At 36.1% G+C, this 23,922-nt stretch overlaps 1 protein-coding gene across 1 annotated transcript; it reads right to left on the reverse strand.

Annotated features, from left to right (window-relative positions):
• Nucleotides 1–13,545: 13,545 nt before the first annotated feature.
• Nucleotides 13,546–14,484, reverse strand: OR5AS1 (olfactory receptor family 5 subfamily AS member 1). Its single transcript, XM_038564479.1, has one exon. It carries the CDS (start codon nucleotides 14,482–14,484, stop codon nucleotides 13,546–13,548), a length of 939 nt encoding a protein of 312 aa, XP_038420407.1.
• Between the last annotated feature and the right edge of the window lie 9,438 nt (nucleotides 14,485–23,922).

Genomic DNA, 23,922 nt, shown 5'->3' on the forward strand with positions numbered 1-23,922 from the left:
TGGGGCTTTTATGTTTATGCTGTAGTTGGTTGAAGAAAATAAATTGACTTTAGCAGTGGGCCATAGGTATATTAGGCAACCCATCTATACTTACTCAAATTTTCAGAACTAGAAATTATTTTATTCCCTGTTTCTCAATTTCCACATCATAAATATTGAGAGGAGGAAACTCTTTTAGATCAACAAAGTATTAATTGATAAAATTGACAGTCAAACACAAATATTCCTCATATCAGACCTCTGATTCATTCTAAGACATACACAAGTTCTCTGCTTACATGGGCTACACACTCTGGCTCCTTGTAATAAAAATTATCTCCTTATCCTCTAGCCAAACTGTTCCTACTTTTCAACACCTAGTTAACTCATGGTGCTGACTTTCATAATATGCAACCCCTTTCCTTTCTAAATCTCAAACATTGGAACTTTTTTATGTCTCACCTTTTGCTCAGATTCTGCAGTCAGAAGATCAATGACTATGTCCTCCATAAGAGCTGAACTGAGAAAAAGAGATAGAACAATTTTTCTTCATCCAATATTGTTAAGGCCAATACAAAAATAGCAGTACAATTTAATTTAAAAATCCTTCCCTTTTGCATCTTTGGATCACTTCACCTTTGCATCTTTCATTTTTTATCACCATTAAAACAAAACCCTACAAAAGCCAATGTTGGGAAGCAGAATGTGAGGATGAGGTACTGAAACTATATCGATCAGATATTTCTGCTTTCAAAAATGGAGGCTATCACTTAGTTGCACTTGTTTTTTGACATGATATAATGCTAATTCAATAATATTTATGGTTAAATATTAACAAATTGTGCTTTCCTTACATTCAGTGGGTGTTATTACTGCTTTATGTCAAGAAATGTCATATTTGCTAGAAATGAAGTAGTGAACAAGAAACATGTCATCCATTATTAGAGAAATCAACATGCATGTATGTATATAGTATATCCCCTCCTAACAAGTGCTATGAAGAAAAGTAAAGAAGGGAGGTGAATAGAAAGAGATGTAGGTACTATATTATATAGCATATTATAATCTGTATTGCCACTCTAACCAGTTACCAAAAATTGGTGGCTTAGACCAACAAACATGCATCTTAAGCAAGGCACTGTGTGAGGCATGAGCTCTTGAAGGATTGTGCACCCATGGAATTTGATGTCTGCTGAGGTCAGGATAAGGATAAGCTTCCGACGCGATCTTTTGAGTATTGCTAAATCAAAAGCAAAACCTTCATTCTGTGAGTATAGTCTCATCCCTTATCAACTGAAGTTATAAACTAATTTCAGATCAGTGGCCTTGGTAAGCATAGTGAATCCAGGTCCAACTGTATCAAGGCAAAGAAGGAATGATGTGTGGAAAGTACCAGCATTTTTTTTTTTTTTGTCAATACCATATTGTAAAATGTAAAGTCACATTTTTAACCTGAATAAACTGAACCTAATACAAAAATAGAAACAAGAATAAAAAAAACATTGGAGGTGAAAAGCCATTTGTGTATGTTTCTTAGTGGTGATCTTTTTCTCCTGCAGGCTGTTTAGTGAAATGAGAACCTCTCATTCCTGGAGTGTAGTAGAATGAAGTCTTAGTTTCACTGGAGCTCAGCCCCTGATTTGCTGTAGATTTTGCCTGTTATAAGAAACTGTAAAAAGGAACCAATACAGCAGAGTTTGTATAATTTTGCCATTTATCATTTAGAGAAAGAGAAGGAAAAAATGGATTTCCTCCCAGTTTGGCAGGCATAAGGCTTCACATAATGCATGTAACAATGAACTGATGTGTGATACTGATGGGCGTGTGTCAAGACCACAGCACAGAAAAACAGAAACTGTGTGCTGGAGTAAAGGGAGGAAGGAGAAACCTAAATGTGAGCTCAATAAGTTCGTGTAAAGATTTCAAGCAACAGGGGATCCCTGGGTGGCTCAGCGGTTTAGCGCCTGCCTTCCACCCAGGGTGTGATGCAGGAGTCCCGGGATGGAGTCCTGCATCAGGCTCCCTGCGTGGAGCCTGCTTCTCCCTCTGCCTCTCTCGCTCTCTCTTTTTCTCTCTCTCTGTGTCTATCATGAATAAATGAATAAAATCTTTAAAAAAAAAGATTTCTAGCAACAATTTTGTCGACTGAACTCATAATAAAAAACTATAAATAGAGAAAAGTGTTACCAAAGATTTAAATATGATTTGCTCACATGCTGTTAGAATTATAACTAGAACAGAGATTTATTCTGTCATTAATGCAGGGCTTTTCCCATCACTCAGTGTTGTCCTCCTGATAAAATGAGAGGCTACTTTAAAATACTAGCAGTAGGAGTGTTCTGAACATAGTGTTCTAAAACACTGAAAACATTTTATAACCAATGTCATGATCAGATTTCACTACCTTTCAGAATAATATATTGAAATGGTAGGACAAAATAAGGACACTTTTTGTTTAAAAACATATGTTTGTGGGATCCCTGGGTGGCGCAGCGGTTTGGCGCCTGCCTTTGGCCCAGGGCGCGATCCTGGAGACCCGGGATCGAATCCCACATCGGGCTCCCGGTGCCTATGTCTGCCTCTCTCTCTCTCTGCCTATGTCTCTGCCTCCCTCTCTCTCTCTCTCTCTGTGACTATCATAAATAAAAAAAAAAAAAAAAAAAAACATATGTTTGTTTAAAAACATTTTCTTTCTCTGAGGTTTTCATTTATGACTCCAAAGAGACATTAGAAAATATATAATCATCAGAGACACAGTTAGTGATAGGCATATCGGTGAGAGAAATCGCAAAGTTGAAAGCATTTTTCATTATGATAAGACAAGGAATCCAGCCAAATGCCTATCAGATGAGTTAATGATTCTTAAAATAATGGGCTTTCCATACAATGGGTGCATTGCTGTTAATTTAAATGAAAATATCTCACTATTTGCTTTTGTGGAGCTTTACTGACAAAGTATTATTTTAATGCTTATAAATAAATTTGTTATAAAATATTGCATGTAAATATTACTTCTTTTACTGTTTATGTTATTATTAAATATATACAAATAAATATAGAACTGATGAAATATGATATGAAATATTATTAGATGTTTAAATTCACATTTCTATAACTTCATAAATATATACATGTCCTTATAATTTGAAATGAACATATACTGAATGATTTATGACTAAAAATTGCTTATAAGACAAAGGAAGCAAAAATTGGATGACACACAAAAATAAAAAATAATAATCACAAATAAAGATGTAAAAAATTTACCAGCAACAACCTTGTCATACCGAGAGACCCCCAGATTATAGCTTGGATAGTCTGATTTAAAAACAATACATACAAACTCAAGGAAAATAGAAACTAATTATTAAAATATTATTGGAATTCTAAAATAAAATTATATCAAAAATATTTCTAAAATATTGTATAGATATGAAAGAAATGGTTTTCCTTGTGATATAGTTAAAATACATTATAATTCTTAGATATTCTATCTTAAAGAATTTTTTATAATTGGACAAGTAGCCTTAAGTTACTATATAAATCAAATGTTAAATACTGTAAGCACACATGCATACACGAAAATATAGAATGTAGGTATTATGCAAATACTGCCCTTTTTCCCATAAAATGAGAAATTTTGAAACCTTTAAAATATAAATAACCCACAAGTTAGGACATTGTTTTCTGGCTCTTTGGGAACAATACTGAAATCATACAGCTGTTAACATATTCTTCTAGTGTGAGGAGATAGGAAATATTAAAAGTTTTAAATAAACCTACATTACCACTTCTTAAATATATTCACAACAAAACGAAGTCCAGAGTTAGAATATCTAGTGAAGAAGACCAGGTTTTCATGATTCTTAAAAGACTAAATGCTGAGAGTAGAGATTTTTTAATGTTTGGTTATTTTCTTTTGGGGACACGAACTGTAGCTCATGTGTAGATGTGAATCTCAGATGTCCACAGTTTGGATCGTTAGCATTCTTTCTGGTCTCTGGAGATTGGAGCTAATCATGCCCCTGCAGCTCTCTTCAAACACCATTCACTAGATGCCTCTGCTTTCACTTTGATAAAATGCACTTCCTTTTATAAATAAAACATTCACACATCTTGGAGTAAAGGCACAAAATAGAGATTAAATGCAATGCAGGAACAAAAGAAATGTGTTCCAGTTACATATATGCTATTCAGACAAATGTTCAAATGTTCTAATGATGAAACAGTTGAGATTGTCTTTTATTCCTGTGAAATGGGGATATTCACACGTGTTATATCAACCTTATTGGTTCATTATGAAATTGATATAAATTAATACATGACATCATACTTTCCAAACTTTAACAATAATTTACATTAATTTTTTCTGAGATTTTACACACATACTCATACACATAGAAGTAACTGAATTGTATACTCTCTTTTTGGTTTATTTATGTAAAAATACATGCTTTTCTTTTTTCTAATAATTCAACAGACATCACAGAGCTCTGGATTATGTCTTATATTCTTTTATAGCTTCTATGTTCCCAAGGTGGTAGTAGACACATGAGAAACTGTGGAGATTTTACATATATTCCACATAACTTTATTAGCTTTTTGCATAATTTTATATTGCTCTTTTTAATCATACAAATAATATATTTATTATTGTGTGTTTAGGAGAGGATGGCAGATGTTTTGTTAAGATGTGTTGTTAATTTTAACATGAAAGCAGAGTAAGTTACAATATATGAAAATAAAATAGTGAAATCATGTCAATCCAAATATTGTACAAAAATAAAAAATATATATGCAGTTGTGAAAATTCCAATAAGACAACATTAGATTGTCTTTAGATACAAATTAGAAGATATTGCCATGTAATAAGAGAAAAGATTTTCAGAAACCAACAAAACGGTAAATGAAGGAATGGAGTTAGCTACATAATGAAATTGGATTGCTAATTAGAAGTAGGGAAAAAAAGGAATATGGTTAAATATAGTCAAATTAATGGCACATGCTCTAGCACCAACTGGATCACAGTTTGTGAAGTTGTTGCTACAATAACTCAAACAAGGGATCAGTGTCAATGACAAGAAGACAAGCCTATATGCTGGCCAAAAATATCTTGGCTGATATACAACCTAAGTTTTCTGAAATGGAATCTGATTTTCTTGAGACGGGTTACTTGCATCAAAAATGGAGAAGTATTTTGGATCCTGGGAAGGTTAGATTTATTATAGAAATGATAAAATTAAATTCATAAAACAGAGTTTAAGAGAACTTGTTATATTAGATTATCAGAATGATCATATTTGTGAACCAAATTCAAATACATAATCAGAAACTGACTTAGAATTGGGTTTTCTGTTGAAAATTGAAGAGAATGTTAATATGATTTTATTATTTTTAAAAAATATTATTTATTTATTTATTCATGAGAAATGCAGAGAGAGAGGCAGAGACATGGGCAGAGAGAGAAGCAGGATCCCCGTGGGGACCGCAATGCAGGCTCCATTCCAGGACCCTGGGTCACGACCTGAGCCAAAGGCAGATGCTCAACCACTGAGCTGCCCAGGTATCCCAGTATGATTTTAAACATTATAAAAATAATAAGACAATTTGGAATTCACCATATTTATATATTCATTATTAGAATATAAAGCATTTATATTCCTGTGTTGATTTCATTTGTTAACCTAATAATCTTAAGGAAATAAAAAGAAATCTATAAATTCAATTTAAAATATAAAGAGTTTAATTAAATAAGATTACAGATTGTAGCAACTTTTAAGAGCCCTTAGAAAAGTGATTGTTAACAAAAAAAAGAAAAAGTGATTGTTGTAATTTACTAGTTATACAATTAGACCACCCTGTTTCACAATGGAATCAAAATGTAAGGAAAAACGATGATTTTTATACTTATTACAGCAAAATATTGCTTATTAAATAAAAAAGCCTCGGTGTCCATGGAAAGATGAATGGATAAAGAAGATGTGGTCTATGTATACAATGAAATATTACTCAGCCATTAGAAACGACAAATACCCACTATTTGCTTCATGGTGGAGGGACCTGAGGGTATTATGCCGAGTGAAATAAGTCATTCAGAAAAAGACAAACAGTATATGGTCTCATTCATTTGGGTAATATAAAAATTAGCAAAAGGGAATAAAGGGGAAAGGAGAGAAAATGAGTGAAAATATCAGTGAGGGTGACAAAACATGAGAGACACCTAACTCTGGGAAATGAACAAGGGGTAGTGGAAGGGGAAGTGGGCAGGGGGTTGGGGTGACTGGGTGATGGGCCATGAGAGGGCACTTGGCGGGAGGAGCCCTGGGTGTTATGCTAAATGTTGACAATTTGAACTCCAGTAAAAAAATTTAAAATAAAATTAGAAAAAATGAAAAAAAAAAACAGAAAATTAGTAGTACATAGTCTTTTTTGTATGTAAAAGTGGTTCTTGAAGCTAACAAATAACTAACATTTCAAGAAATAGATGGGGAATAATTTGCTCAATATTCCAAAAAGAAAATCACTATTCACAATAGTTAATTTCCAGCTTTTTAGATAAGTGATATTTGAAGTCTGATACGTTGATAACTTATCAGTATATTAATTGCTAATCACACACTGAAAACTTCATTATATTCAAATTCTTACGTATCATGGAACTCTGGTGACATTGGATTAAAAAAAATACCTTTCTATATGTACCAATGAAATCCAGTAGTAAACAACAAAGAAAGAAAGGAGGAAAGAGAGGGAAGAAGGAAGGGAAGGAAGAAAGGATGGAGGGAGGAAGGGAGGGAGGAAGAGGTGGAGAGATAGTGCTAGGAGAGGAGGAGAGAGAATATCCATATGATTTTAAATATAAATTGTAAAACAATAGATAGCCTAGGACAGACGTTAGGATTTCCATCATTATTTTAAAAGCTTTTATAATTTCACTTTCATAGTGCAAAGTTCAATCATATAAAGAATTGACCTGTTACCAGGGTAAGAATTGGAAATTGAAAATTTTAAGAAGAATTGTTAGAATGCCATTCTTAGAATATACTAGGCAGTCTTCAACCCCTAGACATATGTCTGGCAAACACTACAATTTAGCCACTTTCGCATTCAACATCACAGACATTCTTTAACCTTATTTTATAGATATAGGTCAGATTTTATGTCAATGTACAAGCCTTTTTATCAGAGAATCCCATAGTCAAAATCTTTCTATGTCTTTCTCTAGCAGTGCCTAACAGAATGGCTGGTATATTGAATTGTACAATAACCATTAGTGGGAAAACTGAATATATTTTATATTATTCTACTTACAATCTTTACAGTTTTGGGTAGAAATAAATAATATTTGTAAAAATTATAAAATATCAAGGGGTTGATTAAGATATTTGTGCATGTGTGAATAACTAAAGATGCCAGATATAAATGAATTACTGAGTTGCATTCCAGAACAGTCAATAAAACCTTGCACTACAAGCAGGAATAATCAACAATAGCCAATTCCTCTATAAATGCCAGCACTCATACTGATCATAGTGGCTGACATAAAATCTGTGAAAATATATTCACTAGTGAAATGGGAAGCAAGGCTTGTTAATATAAAAAGCTAACACAGACGGGCTATTCCTCAGGAATGATAGATAAGAATTAACTTATTCAAGAGTGGTTCCTTACAGGTTGTCCTCTTGCAAAGTTGCATGGAAATCAGGTACAGATCAATATGAAAACAGTAAAGGAAGATGCTGAGGTGAAGAAGCAGTGAAGCCACATGTTATAAAGCTTCAACATCAGCAATTGGACTCCATCCCCTTGATTAAAACAGGAAAGATGGTGTTTCCTTAACTATGAAGCCTGAGCTAACAGATTAGACTTCAGCCCAACGTCTTGTATTTGCACTTATGATGTTTGGACCAGAGGTTCTTGATCTTCATCAAGTCATGGGAAGGGTTGATGCTTTGCAGCATATGAATGTTGAGGCGACCTCTTTGGGTGGCTGTTATTCGGCTTACCACACCCACCAGATGAAAACAGTTCCTCTGGTCACTGGAAAAAAAACTTCCAAGTAAAACTGCCTAGTTTTACACTGTAGCCACAGATTTTAGCCTTGTTATATATTTGTTTTTCGTGATGGAGATATCAACTCTGGGCTGGTTGATTCATATGACACCTTATATACTGGAAAATTAGTCCTGAAAAGGCTAATCTTTCTGTATGGATAAATGTCTACCCCTGTCAGCCTCATGTGAACATGGCCTGCACCCTGGGGCTTGTCACTTAACCAACCTCATTTTTCCATATGTCTTCCCTGACCTACAATTCAATCATACTTTGGCTTGGATATTAAGGAGCAGTGATTCTCAGGTATCTGAGAAGTATAAAAGATCTAACTACTACTTCAATGGTGGTCTTTCTATTGGATGAAGGTAAGTGAGCTGACAAAATCAACTCAAGTCCACCAGTCAGGCTATGCCAAATGATCAAGAAGACCACCCAATTTGGGGGACAAGTGAATTAGACCAGAATGTTTGGCTTGATAAATAAGCAGCCAAGAACATATATGCATCCTGTTTCATGACTTGTATTACATATAGATCAACATCAGCAGACTTCTAAATTGGGAAAAAAAAACCCTAGATGATCATCTAAAGTGTACCATCACTGTCTTTGGATATCCCCTCTTGGAGGAGTCTTAGATGGTGGACTCCTGGTTTAGTAAAAGGCTTCAGGTGTCACCACATTTTTGTTTGTTACGTTCACAGTCCTAAATGTACATATTTGCTCCTGCAGTAATGTCAGGGATTCTGTCAACAACTCTTTTTAGTGGAAATGGAAAGGATCACTGACTTAATAAGGTAGGAAATCATGGAAGCCACCATTTTGGATAGGAAAGAAAGAATTGGGGTTAAGCTAATTTTTTCCAAACTAATTCTTTACTGGCTACCCACTTGTATGCCTCTATGAAAAATATATAGGGTTGAGAAATTAAGGAAATCAACTATGATGCAATGCTGTGGTGGATTAAAGATGGATGGTGGATTCATTGACACACCACCCCTTGAATCTAGGGTCACCTTTATGACTTACTTCTCAATGGAAGACAAAAGGTGTGATGTTCTGGGAGTTCTGAGGCTAGGACATGAGAAACTAGAATATCTGCCTTAGTTTTTTTTATAACACTTGCTCTTGGGTTATTCTGAGGCCAACTTATTGAAGAGAACACTTGGAGAGACCAAAGGAGAATCCATAAGACTGCACAAAAAAGAGATGGGCTGTCAACCTCCAGCTATTCCAGTACCAGCTATTTGAGTGACCCCAAATGAGACACCAGATACTGGGGAACAGGAAGATGACCCCTGTCTAACCCTTCCCACATGGTAAATTCCTGAGCAAAATGAATCGTCATTTTTTAGCCACCAAGTTTTGTAGCAGAGCAATATGCAACGAGAACAAATGCTGAGGTGGCAACTCAGGTCACATAATCTGGCATTATTTTTACAGTCCACCTGAAAGGTTTGGATTCCAGCTCTTGCTCACCCAGACATGTGGTGGTGCCCCTTTGTGGTAATGCCAGGATTTCATCTTCTTTCATGGTTTCAATTGTAAAGCTTGTTTTTCAGCCTCGAAATCAGGCTTTAAAAGAAGCTGGTGCTCTCCCAACTAGTGAATTTTGAGTTTGTGGAAAAGCGCTAAAACAGGGTTTGACCATGACATATGGCTATTAGACCCTATCCTCTGAGAAGAAGAAGGAGGGATGGTTGTTCCTCTAAGAATAAACGTTAAAAGCTGCATATCCTGCTTCTCAATAATGATGACTGATCCAGCCAGATTATCATACATTATCTCAGAATGGGTTAAACACTGATGAGAACAGTATTCTTGATGTTGCTTCCATCTTTGAGGAGGGATGACACCAGGAGGTGGTGCCAGGAAATTTTTCTTTAGTTTGCTCAAGAACACCTAAAACAAAAATGATAATTATGTGGTGCATAAGATCCTTTACCATCTTATAGGGGGAAAATGGTGTGTTATGATAAAATCTTGATTTTTATAAACAATGATAACTATGTTTATATAACAAGGCAATGGGGCATATACATACTTAATTAGAACTAATAACAACATATCAATTATAAATTATGGCATGTCCTTAGCATAGTTAGCAGCTGACTAAGAGAAAGTATGGATTCTCAACTAATACCCCTGGTCTGTATCAACTTGGTAAATATCTCATGTGTTTCAAGAAAATATTTTTTAAGAAAATATTTTATATTTATTTCTGAGAAAAATATTACTTATGAATGTATTCTTTTGAAGATATCTTTTAAATATGACTGACGAATTTTTTGCTTCATGTCCCTAGAAAAAAATGGTATTTTTCAAATCCTGCCATGAAATTCACTTGTCCCTGACCTCCAATGCTCAATGTAAGGGTAATAAAGATATAGAATTGTCACATAGACTTATTTCTGACATGAATAGAGAGATCTGCATTAAAATGCAGATATTATTATGGAGGGAACATCATTTTAGTATTTTAACTTTGTACTGCATTGATTTCTTGTAATATAATGAAACATAATATAGCTTCTATGGGAACATTCTTTCTCACCATAGGCAGAAGCAGAAAAATAAATGTCATAAGCCGTAATGACCACACATACCATACTTTATTATATTTTTTTCTCAACTGTAGCCTACTTCTTAATACATATTCACCAACTTTAAATTTATATGTATATTTTACTAAAAGTATGTAAATTTCTCTGTTTATGCATATTATCAAAGTAGATCTTAGAAATAAATCAAAATTGGGGAAATAATGCAGAACAAAACAAAATCACACCTGAGAGTTTCTTTTTTTTTTTTTTTTAAATTTTTAATTAATTAATTTATTTATGATAGTCACAGAGAGAGAGAGAGAGAGGCAGAGACACAGGCAGAGGGAGAAGCAGGCTCCATGCACCGGGAGCCCGATGTGGGATTCGATCTGGGGTCTCCAGGATCGCGCCCTGGGCCAAAGGCAGGCGCCAAACCGCTGTGCCACCCAGGGATCCCACACACCTGAGAGTTTCTTACCAGAATTATTATTCTGATATATTCAGTCAGTAACCTCATGCTAATGGGTTTCACTTGGTTTCCGGACAAATATATAGTCTTGAGTAAGCTCAGTGGTTCTCACTCAGGGGTAATTTTGTCTCCAGAGAGACATTGGCAATGTTTGGATATATTCGGTTGTCCTGGATAGGAAGGATGCTACCGGCATCTAGTGACTAGCTAAATACCCTAAACTGTACAGAGTACGCTCCTCTTACTCCCCAATAAAGAAATATTGGCCCAAAATGTCAATAGTGCTACTTTTAGGAACTCTGAATTAGATATACTCTTAACATTTTTATAGTTTACAAATACACTGTAGTTAAAACATGGGCAGAAGACATGAATTGACAGTTTTCCAAAGAAGATACACAAATGGCCAACAGACACATGAAAAGATGTTGAACATCCCTGGTCATCAGGGAAATACAAATCAAAACGACAATGAGACATCACCTGATACTGTCAGAATATCTAAAATCAACAATACAAGTATCAACAGGTGCTGATAGGGATGTAGAGAAAGTAAAGTCATCTTACACTATTGTTGAAAGTGCAAACTAGAGCAGCCACTTTGGAAAACAGTATGGAATTTTCTCAAAAAGTTAAAAATATGAAATATTACCATTTGTAACAACATGGATGGAGATAGAGACTATTATGCTAAGTGAAATAAGTCAGTGAGAGAAAGACAAGTATGTTATGATTTCACTTGTATGTAGAATTTACAAAACAAAACAAGGGACGTCTGGGTGGCAGCGGTTGAGCATCTGCCTTCAGAGCAGGTGGTGATCTGGGGGTCCTGGGATCGAGTTCTGCATCAGCCTCCCACAGGGAGCCTGCTTCTCCCTCTGCCTATGTCTCTGCCTCTCTCTTTGTGTCTCTCATGAATAAATAAATAAAATCTTAAAAAAAGAAATGCCTAGTCTCTTCTGGGAATCAAAACTTTGCTGATTCTTAAAATCAAATAGTAATATAATATTAGAAAATAATAAACAGGGATCCCTGGGTGGCGCAGCGGTTTGGCGCCTGCCTTTGGCCCAGGGCACGATCCTGGAGACCCGGGATCGAATCCCACGTCGGGCTCCCAGTGCATGGAGCCTGCTTCTCCCTCTGCCTGTGTCTCTGCCTCTCTCTCTCTCTCTCTCTGTGTGACTATCATAAATAAATACAAATTTTAAAAAAAGAAAATAGTAAACAATTATATACCATTACATTGTAATTGGCAGTACAAGTTTTACATATATTCTAGGAGATTGATATATATTTGATCATCTAATTCTCAAATCCTATTAGTAGCTTTACATATATTAGTTCATTTAATCCTCAAAACAACTCATGTCAATGGGCAATATCTTATTGTTGTCTTATAGCCATTTATAGGCTTACATCTAGTATAAATTAATCCAGTCATTCATATTTTCATGTTTACTAGAAAATACACAATAAAATACACAATTTATTCCTTCAACTTTGTCCAGATTAAAAAAAAAAAAGGAAGGAAATGGAGACTGAAGGATCAAAATCAACTACAGAAAGTGTTTGATAATTCAATCACCAAAAGCGATCCCAGAGAAAGAAGTGTTTATACTTCAATTGACGTGTATTGTCAATTTACAGAATAAAATGATCAGAGCAATTGTTCACCCTCTTCCTGAAGTTAGGGACTCAAAGATTAATTCAGTAACATATGGGCAATAATTAGCAATGTATACAGTTTATATACTTGATGATCTTCACAAATGTTTGGTTTTCACATATACCCACTATGAATGGAACAGGATCTCTTACACTAATCAGCCCAAAGGAAAGTAGTGTGTTATAACTTCACTCTGTTCTAGTATTAAAGACTATTGCTATGTGACTTCTATCTAATTTCCTAAGAGCCAGTGAAACCACCATCATTTATCATAAGTGATATCAAATGTCCCTAATGATAAATGTTCTGCAAGTGCAGAATCTAGACTCACTTTCCCAGACATGGAAAGCTACATTTACTCATTCATCTTTCCATCCATCTACTTATTCCATTTATTCACCCATTAAATACACATATACTGAGAATATGCCATATATCCAGTATTATATAGAAGTTGGAATGATAAACCAAGATATATATCCCCTGCTGCCAATGAGCTTCTATTATGGGTAAGTTGACAGACAATTCAACATATACCTTTAATATAACACAATAAAGAATATAATGAATCAGTGCACAAAACATTTTGTGAACACTAATTAGAAAGCAATTATTATTATGTATTTATGTCAAGTGTATTTCATGGAATAGAATAATTTTGGAGAGCACATTTCTACACAAGAAGATGAGTATTTTAAAGTATTGAGGATAAAAAATTATTTTTATTCCTAAAAAACGATAAATTTCAAATAGTTGGCCTACAAGGTATTCATGGCATGATGATATTAGAAGAATAGACTATACCTGGAATATTCGTAAGTGATTTAAATTCTCATTCATTTAAAAGTCCAGTTTCTTTCTAATAGCTTTTTTAGGGCATTCTTTACATCCTTGTTTCTAAAGCTGTAGATTATTGGGTTAAACATGGGGAAGACAACAGTATAAAACACTGCAACTACCTTGTCAGTGTCTAGGGAATAGCTGGTGGTGGGACGTAAATATGTAAACAAGAGTGTTCCATAGAATAATGTGACTGCTATAAAATGGGAACTACAAGTGGAGAATGTTTTACTTCTGCCCCCTGAGGACTTAATGCTCAAAACAGTGAGGAGAATACAGAAGTAAGAGATAAATATGACCACAAAAGTGCTGGTCTGAATGAAGCCACACAAGGCAAAGAGCAAAAGCTCGTTGATATAGGTATCTGCACATGATAAAGCCAGGAGAGGTGGGATATCACAGAAAAAATGATTAACAATATTGGAGCCACAAAATGGCAGCCTGAATGTGAGGCACACATGTACCATAGATGTCATACTTCCGCTGAAGTATGCCAACACAATGGAGCAAATACAGACTCTCCTAGACATAAATGCAGAATAGAGCAATGGGTTGCAGATGGCTGCATAGCGGTCATAAGCCATTGCTGCCAGAATAAGACACTCAGCATCAGCAAAACAACCAAAGAAAAACATTTGTAGCGCACAGCCATAGGGAGAGATGCTTTTCCTGGATGCTAAGAAATTTACCAGCATTTTAGGTGCGATTGCTGTAGAATAGCAGATGTCTAAGAAAGACAAGTTGCTGAGGAGATAATACATAGGAGTTTGAAGGCTTGAACTGATATTAACTAGGATTATTAAACTCATATTTCCTACCATAGTTAGTGTATAGACTATGAGAAATACCAAGAATAGTGTGACTCTGAGAGGTAGATAATCTGTGAATCCAACAAGAAGAAACTCAGTTGGCATGGTATAATTGCTCTCCCACATCTTGATTTTCTTGTTTTTCTTGTCCCAAATAGATGGCATCAGAATATGTGAGTTGACTTGAGTGATGTATGAAGCAAGAATATCTTTATTCTCCCTTTAAGGAAGCAAATAGAAGGATAACAAAATCACAGTTATCACATGTTTTGGGATCTATTTGGTTTGCTTTCATTTTTTGTCATTTTCTTTAAAAGAGATAATTAAAAATCTACATTGATACTGAAGGATGTTATTCAGAGTTGGTGTTTTGAGATGCAGCAACTCTTCGAAAGCTGTACACATTAAGAAATGATATTAGTTAGAGCTGAAGGAGATTGAATGTGGCTTGGTTGATAATACCTAAAAGAATTGTGAAAATTGGCAAAATCCCTAAAGCAAAGCTTTATTTTTCTATCCTAAAATTACATTGTTCCATGAAAGGAAAGTTGAGAAAATTTCTAGGAAAAAAGTGCCCACAGATAAGCTAGATAATTCTACAGAAGAGTATCTGTGATCATGGGAAGTAGTTTAATGTAACAGTTATGACACAGTAGTTACTATAAGAGATGACTTAGTTCAAATCTTAGCTTTGCTACCTACTGGTTGTGTGAGCTTGATAAAGTTATTTAAATCGCTCTGGGATGGTTAGAGGAATAAATGAGTAAATATTTGTAAAATATTTATGTTACTGGCATATAATAAACACTAATATGAGTATTTATTTAAAAATAATTTAAAAAATAAGTTGACCTTTTTGTTTCCTTTTAATTGCTTACTCAATGCTGAATTTTATTGATTGATTGAATGATTGTTTAAGTAGGCTTCACACTCAGCATGGAGCCCAACACAGAGCTTTAACTCACAACTTTCAGATCAAGAGCTGAGATTGATTTGGAGGCTTAATGGACTGCCTGCATGGCTAGGCACCCTTCAACTATATTCTAAATAAAATATTCAGATGTCTCAAAATTCATCTTATCTTTGGCATCCTGGTTATATGATCCATGCTCTCTTGTGAAGAAAAGCCATTGTGTTGGGCACCTGGGTGGCTCAGTTGGTTAAGCATCTGCCTTCGGCTCAGGTCATGATCCCGGGGTCCTGGGATCCAGGCCCACATCTGGCTCCCTGCTCCTCCGTCTGCCTGCCACTTCCCCTGCTTATTCTCTCTCTTTCTCTCTCTGTCTAATAAATAAATAATATCTTCAAAAAAAAAAGCCATTGTGTCTCGTATGTGTGTGTTCTATACAAATATATTGTTTGGCAGTAGTAAATCTTTTGCACATGTTCTATAATTATTGCTTTCCTCTCCCTGGGCTTATGTCTCTGTCTTTCCTCTGAGGTAAGACAATGTCCAATGCAAGGTCCCAGAAACACAAAACATCTTGAAGATCAACTGTATTTCTGTACTTATGAGCAGACTTCTAAACTGGCTATGTGGCATAACCAGAAGGAAATTAATTAAGGCAGAAAAAACAGGATGAATGCAAATAAAAAAATAAATTATACCATGATGGAATATATTCAGCAGGTAGTTAAGGGTTTGTAATGTTAGAATAACACTACACTGAGCAAGAAGGCAAATGAATAAGGGATGTCTGTTCTGTCTGTCATGCTTGTTGACAATGCTCCTCCCCCCAAAAATGCTCCTCCCCCCAAAAAATGACCTGCAATCTTCTAGATACACTGAGAAAATAGGTCTGTCTTCTTTGGGAATCAGATTTTAAAGAGGAAGAACTTGACTGAGAAAAGATGTAAGGTGTCAAAAAGATGTCTTGAAAGAGAAAAAAAATTAAGTGGCTGCGCTGTGCCAATGTTGTGTGTAAGCCTTATATAATCTTCATATTCTCTTTAAATCTGTCTTTTCTTTTTTCTCTGAAGTGAGGTTAAACAATCAATTCAATGATTAACGTAGTTAAAGAAAGTGTAATTAATTACTTGCTGTATATACATTTTATATTGGACTTTAAATAAGAGTTTGCACAGGTGCCATGATTAAAGAATCGATAATCATAAAAAGGTTACCTCTAGTCATTTTTGTCAAACTTCTAACCAAAGAATTAACATTAAAGGATCAATTAAATAGCAAAAGTATACCAAATTTAGGAGATTTCATGCCATTCGGTTCCCAAAGATTGTATCAGTTGAGATATTATGATTAGCCTCAGCTTCATTATAAGAATAAAAACACTCTACACTGAGATCTCCAGATCATCACATTTGCCTGCTTATTGGGCTTGAATAGGTACAGAAGAGGCTAGGGCAAGGAAGATTAGCAAATAGAAAAAGAGTAATTGTCTGGATCCTTGGTCTTTAATTCTGGTTCTTGGACTACAAGTTATTCAATCTTTGTGTCAACCTATCCTTGTTTATAAAAATCACACTTGCTTTATTTATTGTATAGTATTATCCTATAAGGCAAATGAGTCTATGTATTCAAAAGCTTCATGATTACATAGGAAACTTTCATCTTTGTTTGGAAATGAGTAGTAGAAATTCTAAAATCAGGTTTTTTTAAATTAAAAAACAAGTTTTATTTTCTCACTGACAATAGCAAACAAATGGCACTGCAAGGTACCAGTTAAACACATAGGATTTAGGTAGGCAAGATTGATGTTAACTTCATATGTGGCATCTAAGTTTCTATAAATCATTCGAGTTCTGTATTCCTAAATTTCTTGATTATGTTTGTTAGCATAATAATAGTCCATAAGGTTGCAGTCAGGATTAAACTGGATAATTTATAGCACCATTTATAGAGCTTATTACATTATAGATGCATAATATGGATCCATTGTCTATTATTACTGTTAATGCCCTTATGATTATTCAATAATTCAACATCTGACTCCAAAGTCATAAGTTCCCTGAAGTGATGATTATAGGAACAAGCAGTACATAGTTATATTTTATGTGAACATATGTATGTGCTTATAGCAGGTGAGATTTGGCTTACTGATGAAAGTTACTTAAGCTTACTCAATTAACTAGACCATTGGATTTCCCCAAATTCCAAAGTAGGCACAGTCAGCTTTCATTGCCTGGCAATAATGGGCACAATGAATCAGGCAGTGCTTTTGGGAAATGCCATGGGTAAGGTAAAGTCAGATTTAAGCCCCCTCATTCCCCATCCACTCCCTCAGCCCATGTATACACACAAACTAAGAAACACCACAGAGAATAAATAAACATACCTTTTATCTAAGAAAATATTATCTTTGTTACATTGTTACATTCACAGCAGACACTTACTTTGGCACCATCTAGAATTTTGAATCGTAAAATTTATTTTGTACAAGAGGCTGACAACCCTTCTCTTGAAATTTTACACATGGGTCTTACAATGGATGAGTATTTATCTTCTAGTCGGTGACGAGTGGGACATGACCCCAAGATAATCCTCAACCCCAGGAGGACTTGGGATAGGCAACTATTTACTTTCCAGTGGTGTGACTTGAATGGTTTACTTTAAATGAGAAAGATGAAAATGGTAATGAAATGGACTCTAGTGTAGCCAGTTACAACATAACACATGTCTCCATCACTGGGTGATGTTTAATTACAAAAATAACAATATCAACAAAAATATTTTAGTAATACTGAACAATAAAAATGCTTTCTCCAGTTAGAGCTATGATTTCTATCAGATACGGAAAGAAGCTTTAAAGTATTAATCATGTGAGGGGATTCTAAAGTACAATCTCAATGCTATTGAGAAGAATTCCAAGAACCCTGATTTTTGTTTGGTTTTCAGCTATCTGAGTCCATATAAGAAAATAAGCCTTGGATGACAAGCTGCAGGAGTAAGAGCTTATGTCTCAGACAACCTCAATTTGAATGTTAGTTTTGCTATGTCACAACTATGTGACAACTATGTGAGACATTAAGTTGCTTATTTAACCTGATTTTTATTAATTTTTAAGTTGTGAATAATAATTGCCCATCTTATTAGATTCTTGTGGGGATTGGGATAATGCATATAAAACCTAGACCCCTGTCATCAGGTTATATTCATTTAATAACTGTTAGCTTTCTAGGGCACCTTAGGGGCTCAGTCGGTTAAGCATCTGACCTCAGGTTATGATACCAGGGTCCTGGGATCGAGTCCTACATTGCACTCCCTGCTCAGCAAGGAGTCTGCTTCTCCCTCTGTGCTCTCCCTATCTCTGTCTCTCTAAAATAAAAGAAAATCTTTAAAAATAATTCTTAGCTTTCTTCAATAATTATAGCATTATTTACAGCAGTATTTCTTAATACTTAAAATGCAGTTTCTGGATTTTAATTTGTTGACATTGGTATGGAGTCTGCACCTTAAGATTCTTAAGGTAAACAGAATGGAGAACAGGTAAATCCGGAACGCCAGACATTGCGCACAACTAGCTTTTTTCTTCTATCTAGTGGGAAAATGAAAATCACTTTTGTTGCTACAAGAGGGTTTATTTAATAGGCAAAGGATCAGTGTATTGTTTTAAGATTTTATTTATTGGGATCCCTGGGTGGCGCAGTGGTTTAGCGCCTGCCTTTGGCCCAGGGCGCGATCCTGGAGACCCGGGATCGAATCCCACGTCAGGCTCCTGGTGCATGGAGCCTGCTTCTCCCTCTGCCTGTGTCTCTGCCTCTCTCTCTCTCTCTGTGACTATCATAAATAAATAAAAAATTTAAAAAAAAAAAAAAAAAAAAAAAAAGATTTTATTTATTTATTCATGAGAGACACAGAGAGAGAGAGAGAGGGGCAGAGACACAGGCAGAGGGAGAAGCAGGCTCCGTGCAGGAAGCCTGACACGGGACTTGATCCCGGGCCTCCAGGAGCACACCCTGGGCTGAAGGTGGTGCTAAACCACTGAGCCACCCCAGGTGCCCAGGATCAGTGAATTTTTTTTAAAGGTCATCTTTTGTCAATCAAAACAGATATGTGTGTGAAGAATTAAGAGCTGGAAAAATATAGCTTACAAATTTCTGAGAGAGATAGAGAGAGAGAAAAAGATGCCAAAATCACTGTTCTTCCCCCCCCCCCATTTGATTTGATAACCCTATACATATCCCAGAAAGAAATAGAAAAATAGTTTAAAAATAATAATCTCTTAGTTGCATTTTAAAAAAATGATTGTAAAGAAAATCTCCCTCTCTACAAGGAGTATAAGTTTGTTATTACAGCACAAAGGTGGGGGACCTGGGTGGCTCAGCTAGTTCAGTATCTGCCTTTGACTTGGGTCATGATCTCTGGATTTGGAATCAAGTCCTGCCTTTGGCTTCTGCTCAGCCGGAAGTCTGCTTCTCTCTCTCACTCTGCCTCTTCCTATGACTCATTCTCTGTCTCAAAAATAAATAAATATAATCTTAAAACAAAACTACAGAGGTATCCTTCACTTTAAAGAGTGACATCCTGTTTTACAAACGGTGATATGGGGACGAACAACAATAAAACAGCTCTGCTCAAGGAAAGAAGAAAATGGATTGGCTAGCTACTTTGGAATATAAGAAAGATGGGGGATTAGTTGAGAAACTTGGCAGGAACCAAAGGAAATAGATAAGAGTGAGGATAGCTCCACAGGAACAGTCTGCTTCATGTACAACAATTGCCAACCCTTCCATTGTCAGCTGTTGTGAAATTAATCCCTTATTTTGCTTTACATTCAAAAGACTCAAAGTTAGGAACTGAATTTTTGATCAGCCAGGAGTAGTGCACATATTCAAGCTTTAGTTTCTATGGAACTAGAAAAAGAACTATGTATCTTCTTAGCCTGTCATGGGTCTGAAAAGGCCTTTTGGCATTCCTGCACTGGATGCAGTGCAACCACTACTTGTATCCCTTGGAGGAAGTGTTGCTTTCCTGCACACAAGCAGTTGAACCAGAGTAGGGAGGAATCATTTTTAGGAATGTGTTATTATTATTTTTTAGGAATGCACAAAACCCATGCCAAAAAGCCCATCCACGTCTAACGTCCTTGAACCTCTCCTTCACTACCAATTGTATTCTTTTATGTTCCCAATCAACTGGCTGGCCTGAAATAGATTTCTCCTACCAAGAAATGTAGATAAAAATATTTATTTCTGGAAGCTCTTCTTCATGGATAAATTATCCAATATTTTCCAATATTCTTCAGGAAATCCTTAGCCTGGGGTAATAATACTGTGGCAATGCATTCGTTGCAGTAATCACTACACTATGTAGAGCCTGCCAACAACCAGGATTAGTTTTTGTTTTGTTTTATTTTGTTTTGTTTTGTTTTATGTTGTTTTAACTTTTCCATTAATTAGGCATAGAGAAGTCCCTTGGCGCCATGCTGTGCTGGGAAAGCAAGTGAAGGTCTCTTGAAAATTACATGGATCTTTAGGATTTGTTCAGGCCCAGTTTCACATAATGCAAATTCCATGAAATAATGTTCTTCATGGAGTACTTGACTTTATCAATAAGAGATCTTATAACTCCATATTCATAATAGGAAATTTAGGACTCGTGATAACTTGGTATACTATGGTCAGATACTCAATCTCAACCGACCCAGTAGCAAGATAATACTTATTTTTCAAAATGAGAAGAGTAAATCTGCTGAAGTAAAAAAGAAATTTGATCTTAAAATCTTTGAAGGCTTCTATTAGTGCACATAATATTGTGATATCCCAATGTCCATTTGGGGAATGTTAGAATGTTACATGAAAAAGACTGAGGTATAGAACTGTTCACAATGTAGTCTGAAGAGCCATTTTTTGCTATGTATCCTGCATAAAAGTGAGCTCGAAAGTGGGCTCACCCATACAGTATATGTACCCTCCAGAATTGAAAGCTGCTTATCAATATGTTGCATCTCTCATATGATAGAACACTCAAGGTTTAGAAAAGTGTGCTTCCACTGAGGAAAGATGTGATATTGTGACTTATAATAAGAAATACATAGTTGGTTCTCATCCCAGTTTCTAAAACCCTTGGAATTTTCCTACGTGTTGGAAGAGAATAAGATATCTTCTGCTATGGTACTGATGAAGTGACTTTTGGAATGTCCCTAGCTCATCTAAGTTTGGGAAGGGGGCACGGAGAGTGCAGGAGGTTGAATCCATTGCCAATGATCAACAATTTATTCAATCATGCCTATGTAATAAAGCCCCCATAAAAACTGAAAGGTATGGTATTTGGGGACTTCCAGATGGATGGGCACTTGGAGATTCAGGGACCTGTCGTGTCCTCTAAGAAGGCATGGAAGCTTCACACCCTTTCCCCATACTTCATCCTACACATCATTTCCATCTGGGTGTTTCTGAGTTATGTCTTTTTATAATAAACTGGTGATCCAGTTAGCAAAATGTGTCTCGGAGTTCTGTGAGCCACTGTAGCAGTTCAATAAAACCCATGGAGAGGTCCTGGGAACCCCAGATTTATAGCCATTTCAGTCAAATGTCCAGGTAACAACCTTTTGTGATGGGTATCTGAACAGGGAAGGAAACTTAGAGTGGATACCTTAAACTATAATCCAAGGAAGAGGGTCACTGAAAGCTCCAATCAACAGCCAGTCTGTTAGAAACATGAGTAATAATCTGGGCTTGGAACCCCCTGCCTGCCACACATATTAGTAATTGGGTGCAGAACTCAAAATGGAAGATATACCAACATTCCCTAGTTGATTAGACCCACAGAAACAAGGTTTCTAGATTGCCAATATTTGCAGATGCAATATGATATTCTGGTCTTCAATATTGCAGATAGTTGTATATTTTCATGTGATAGTGAGAGTCAAACTAATTTTTATTTTTCAGGAACCTGGGATTTACACATGTAGAGACAAAATGTTTGAAAGTTCTTTGTTTCCTTGCCAAGAAAAACAAAACTATTCAGGATGTTTGTTTCTTTTGTGTGGGGCAGGGAAGGAGAGCAATCATCATGTCGTTGAAAAGCTACATTCCACATAGGGTATCATGGCTATGTTGGAAGAGTACCATAATGGGAATACTAATTATAAATGGAAGTAATCAGCTGATGACATTCATAAAGGATAATTAACTAATAGTTTATAAATACATTAATTTTCTATATTGGCAAAACTAAAAAGCCAAGTTACAATTATAAAAGAATCGCTGTCACCAAGGTTTTCATGTTGGAACTGTACCATAATGGGCTGACTCAGCCTGCCTGGATTGTCCAGACTCTGCATATTCCATAGGTCTTCAAGGACTGACCTTTTACTGACCCCCCAGAGATAACTTCTGAAACGTTGGAATATCCTACCTGATAAGAGTACCTTTGTATCCTGGGGTCCGACACGAGTTTAAGTTAATGACGTAATTAATGACAAGTGCCAGTTTGAATTCTGGGGTGGATCAATTGGAGACTAAATACCTATGGACAGTAATGTGGGCTCTCTAAGCCTCCACTAAAACCCTGTACACTGGGGCACATGGGTGGCTCAGCCAGTTAAGCATCTGACCCTTGATCTTAGCTCAGGTCTTGCTTTCAGGGTCCTGAGTTCAAGCTCCACGTTGGGCTCCACACCAGGCATGGAGACTACTTAAACAGAAACAAAAACCTGTACACTAGTTTTTCTAGTTGGCAAGAATTCATAAGAATCCTTAGGGAACATAGCTAAGACAACCAAGTGCTGATCTGTGTGACCTCACCAGGAGAGTACAAGAGGAAGCTATCTATGCCTGGATTCTCCTGGAATCTTTTTCCACACCTTTTTCTTTTGAAATTTTTAACCTAAGTCTGTATCTTAAACCAATTCTTTTTTTTTTTTTTTTTTTTTAAAGATTTTATTTATTTATTCATGATAGTCACACAGAGAGAGACAGAGAGGCAGAGACACAGGCAGAGGGAGAAGCAGGCTCCATGCACCGGGAGCCCAATGTGGGATTCGATCCCGGGTCTCCAGGATCACGCCCCGGGCCAAAGGCAGGCGCCAAACCGCTGCGCCACCCAGGGATCCCCTAAGTCTGTATCTTTAATAAACCCTAATTATAATAGCTGTTCTAAGTTTCTGAGTCCTTCTAGTAAATCATCAAACCTGCTGGCGGTCTTGGGCACCTCTGACATAAGTATTAAATTCAAAAAATTTTTGCATTCAAGGGGGAGGGGCCCTGCGAGGAGCTAGGCTAAGGCCGCAGCAAGTGCCCCCAGGTCTTCATGGATTTCCAGTGGACAAATGCTTTAAGCACTTATAGCAGCAAATGTCCACAATAGCCAAACTGTGGAAGGAGCCTCGGTGTCCATGGAAAGATGAATGGATAAAGAAGATGTGGTTTATGTATACAATGGAATATTACTCAGCCATTAGAAACAACGAATACCCACCACTTGCTTCAACGTGGATGGAACTGGAGGGTATTATGCTGAGTGAAGTAAGTCAATCGGAGAAGGACAAACATTGTATGGTCTCATTCATTTGGGGAATATGAAAAGTAGTGAAAGGGAATAAAGGGGAAAGGAGAAAAATTGAGTGGTAAATATCAGAAAGGGAGACAGAACATGAGAGACTC

This window comes from Canis lupus, chromosome 18 (genome assembly GCF_011100685.1).
Source record: "Canis lupus familiaris isolate Mischka breed German Shepherd chromosome 18, alternate assembly UU_Cfam_GSD_1.0, whole genome shotgun sequence".
Classification (NCBI taxonomy): domain Eukaryota; kingdom Metazoa; phylum Chordata; class Mammalia; order Carnivora; family Canidae; genus Canis; species Canis lupus.

Excerpts from the sequence above, each read along its gene's own strand:
- OR5AS1 (XM_038564479.1), bottom strand. The coding sequence starts at position 14,484 with ATGTGGGAGAGCAATTATACCATGCCAACTGAGTTTCTTCTTGTTGGA.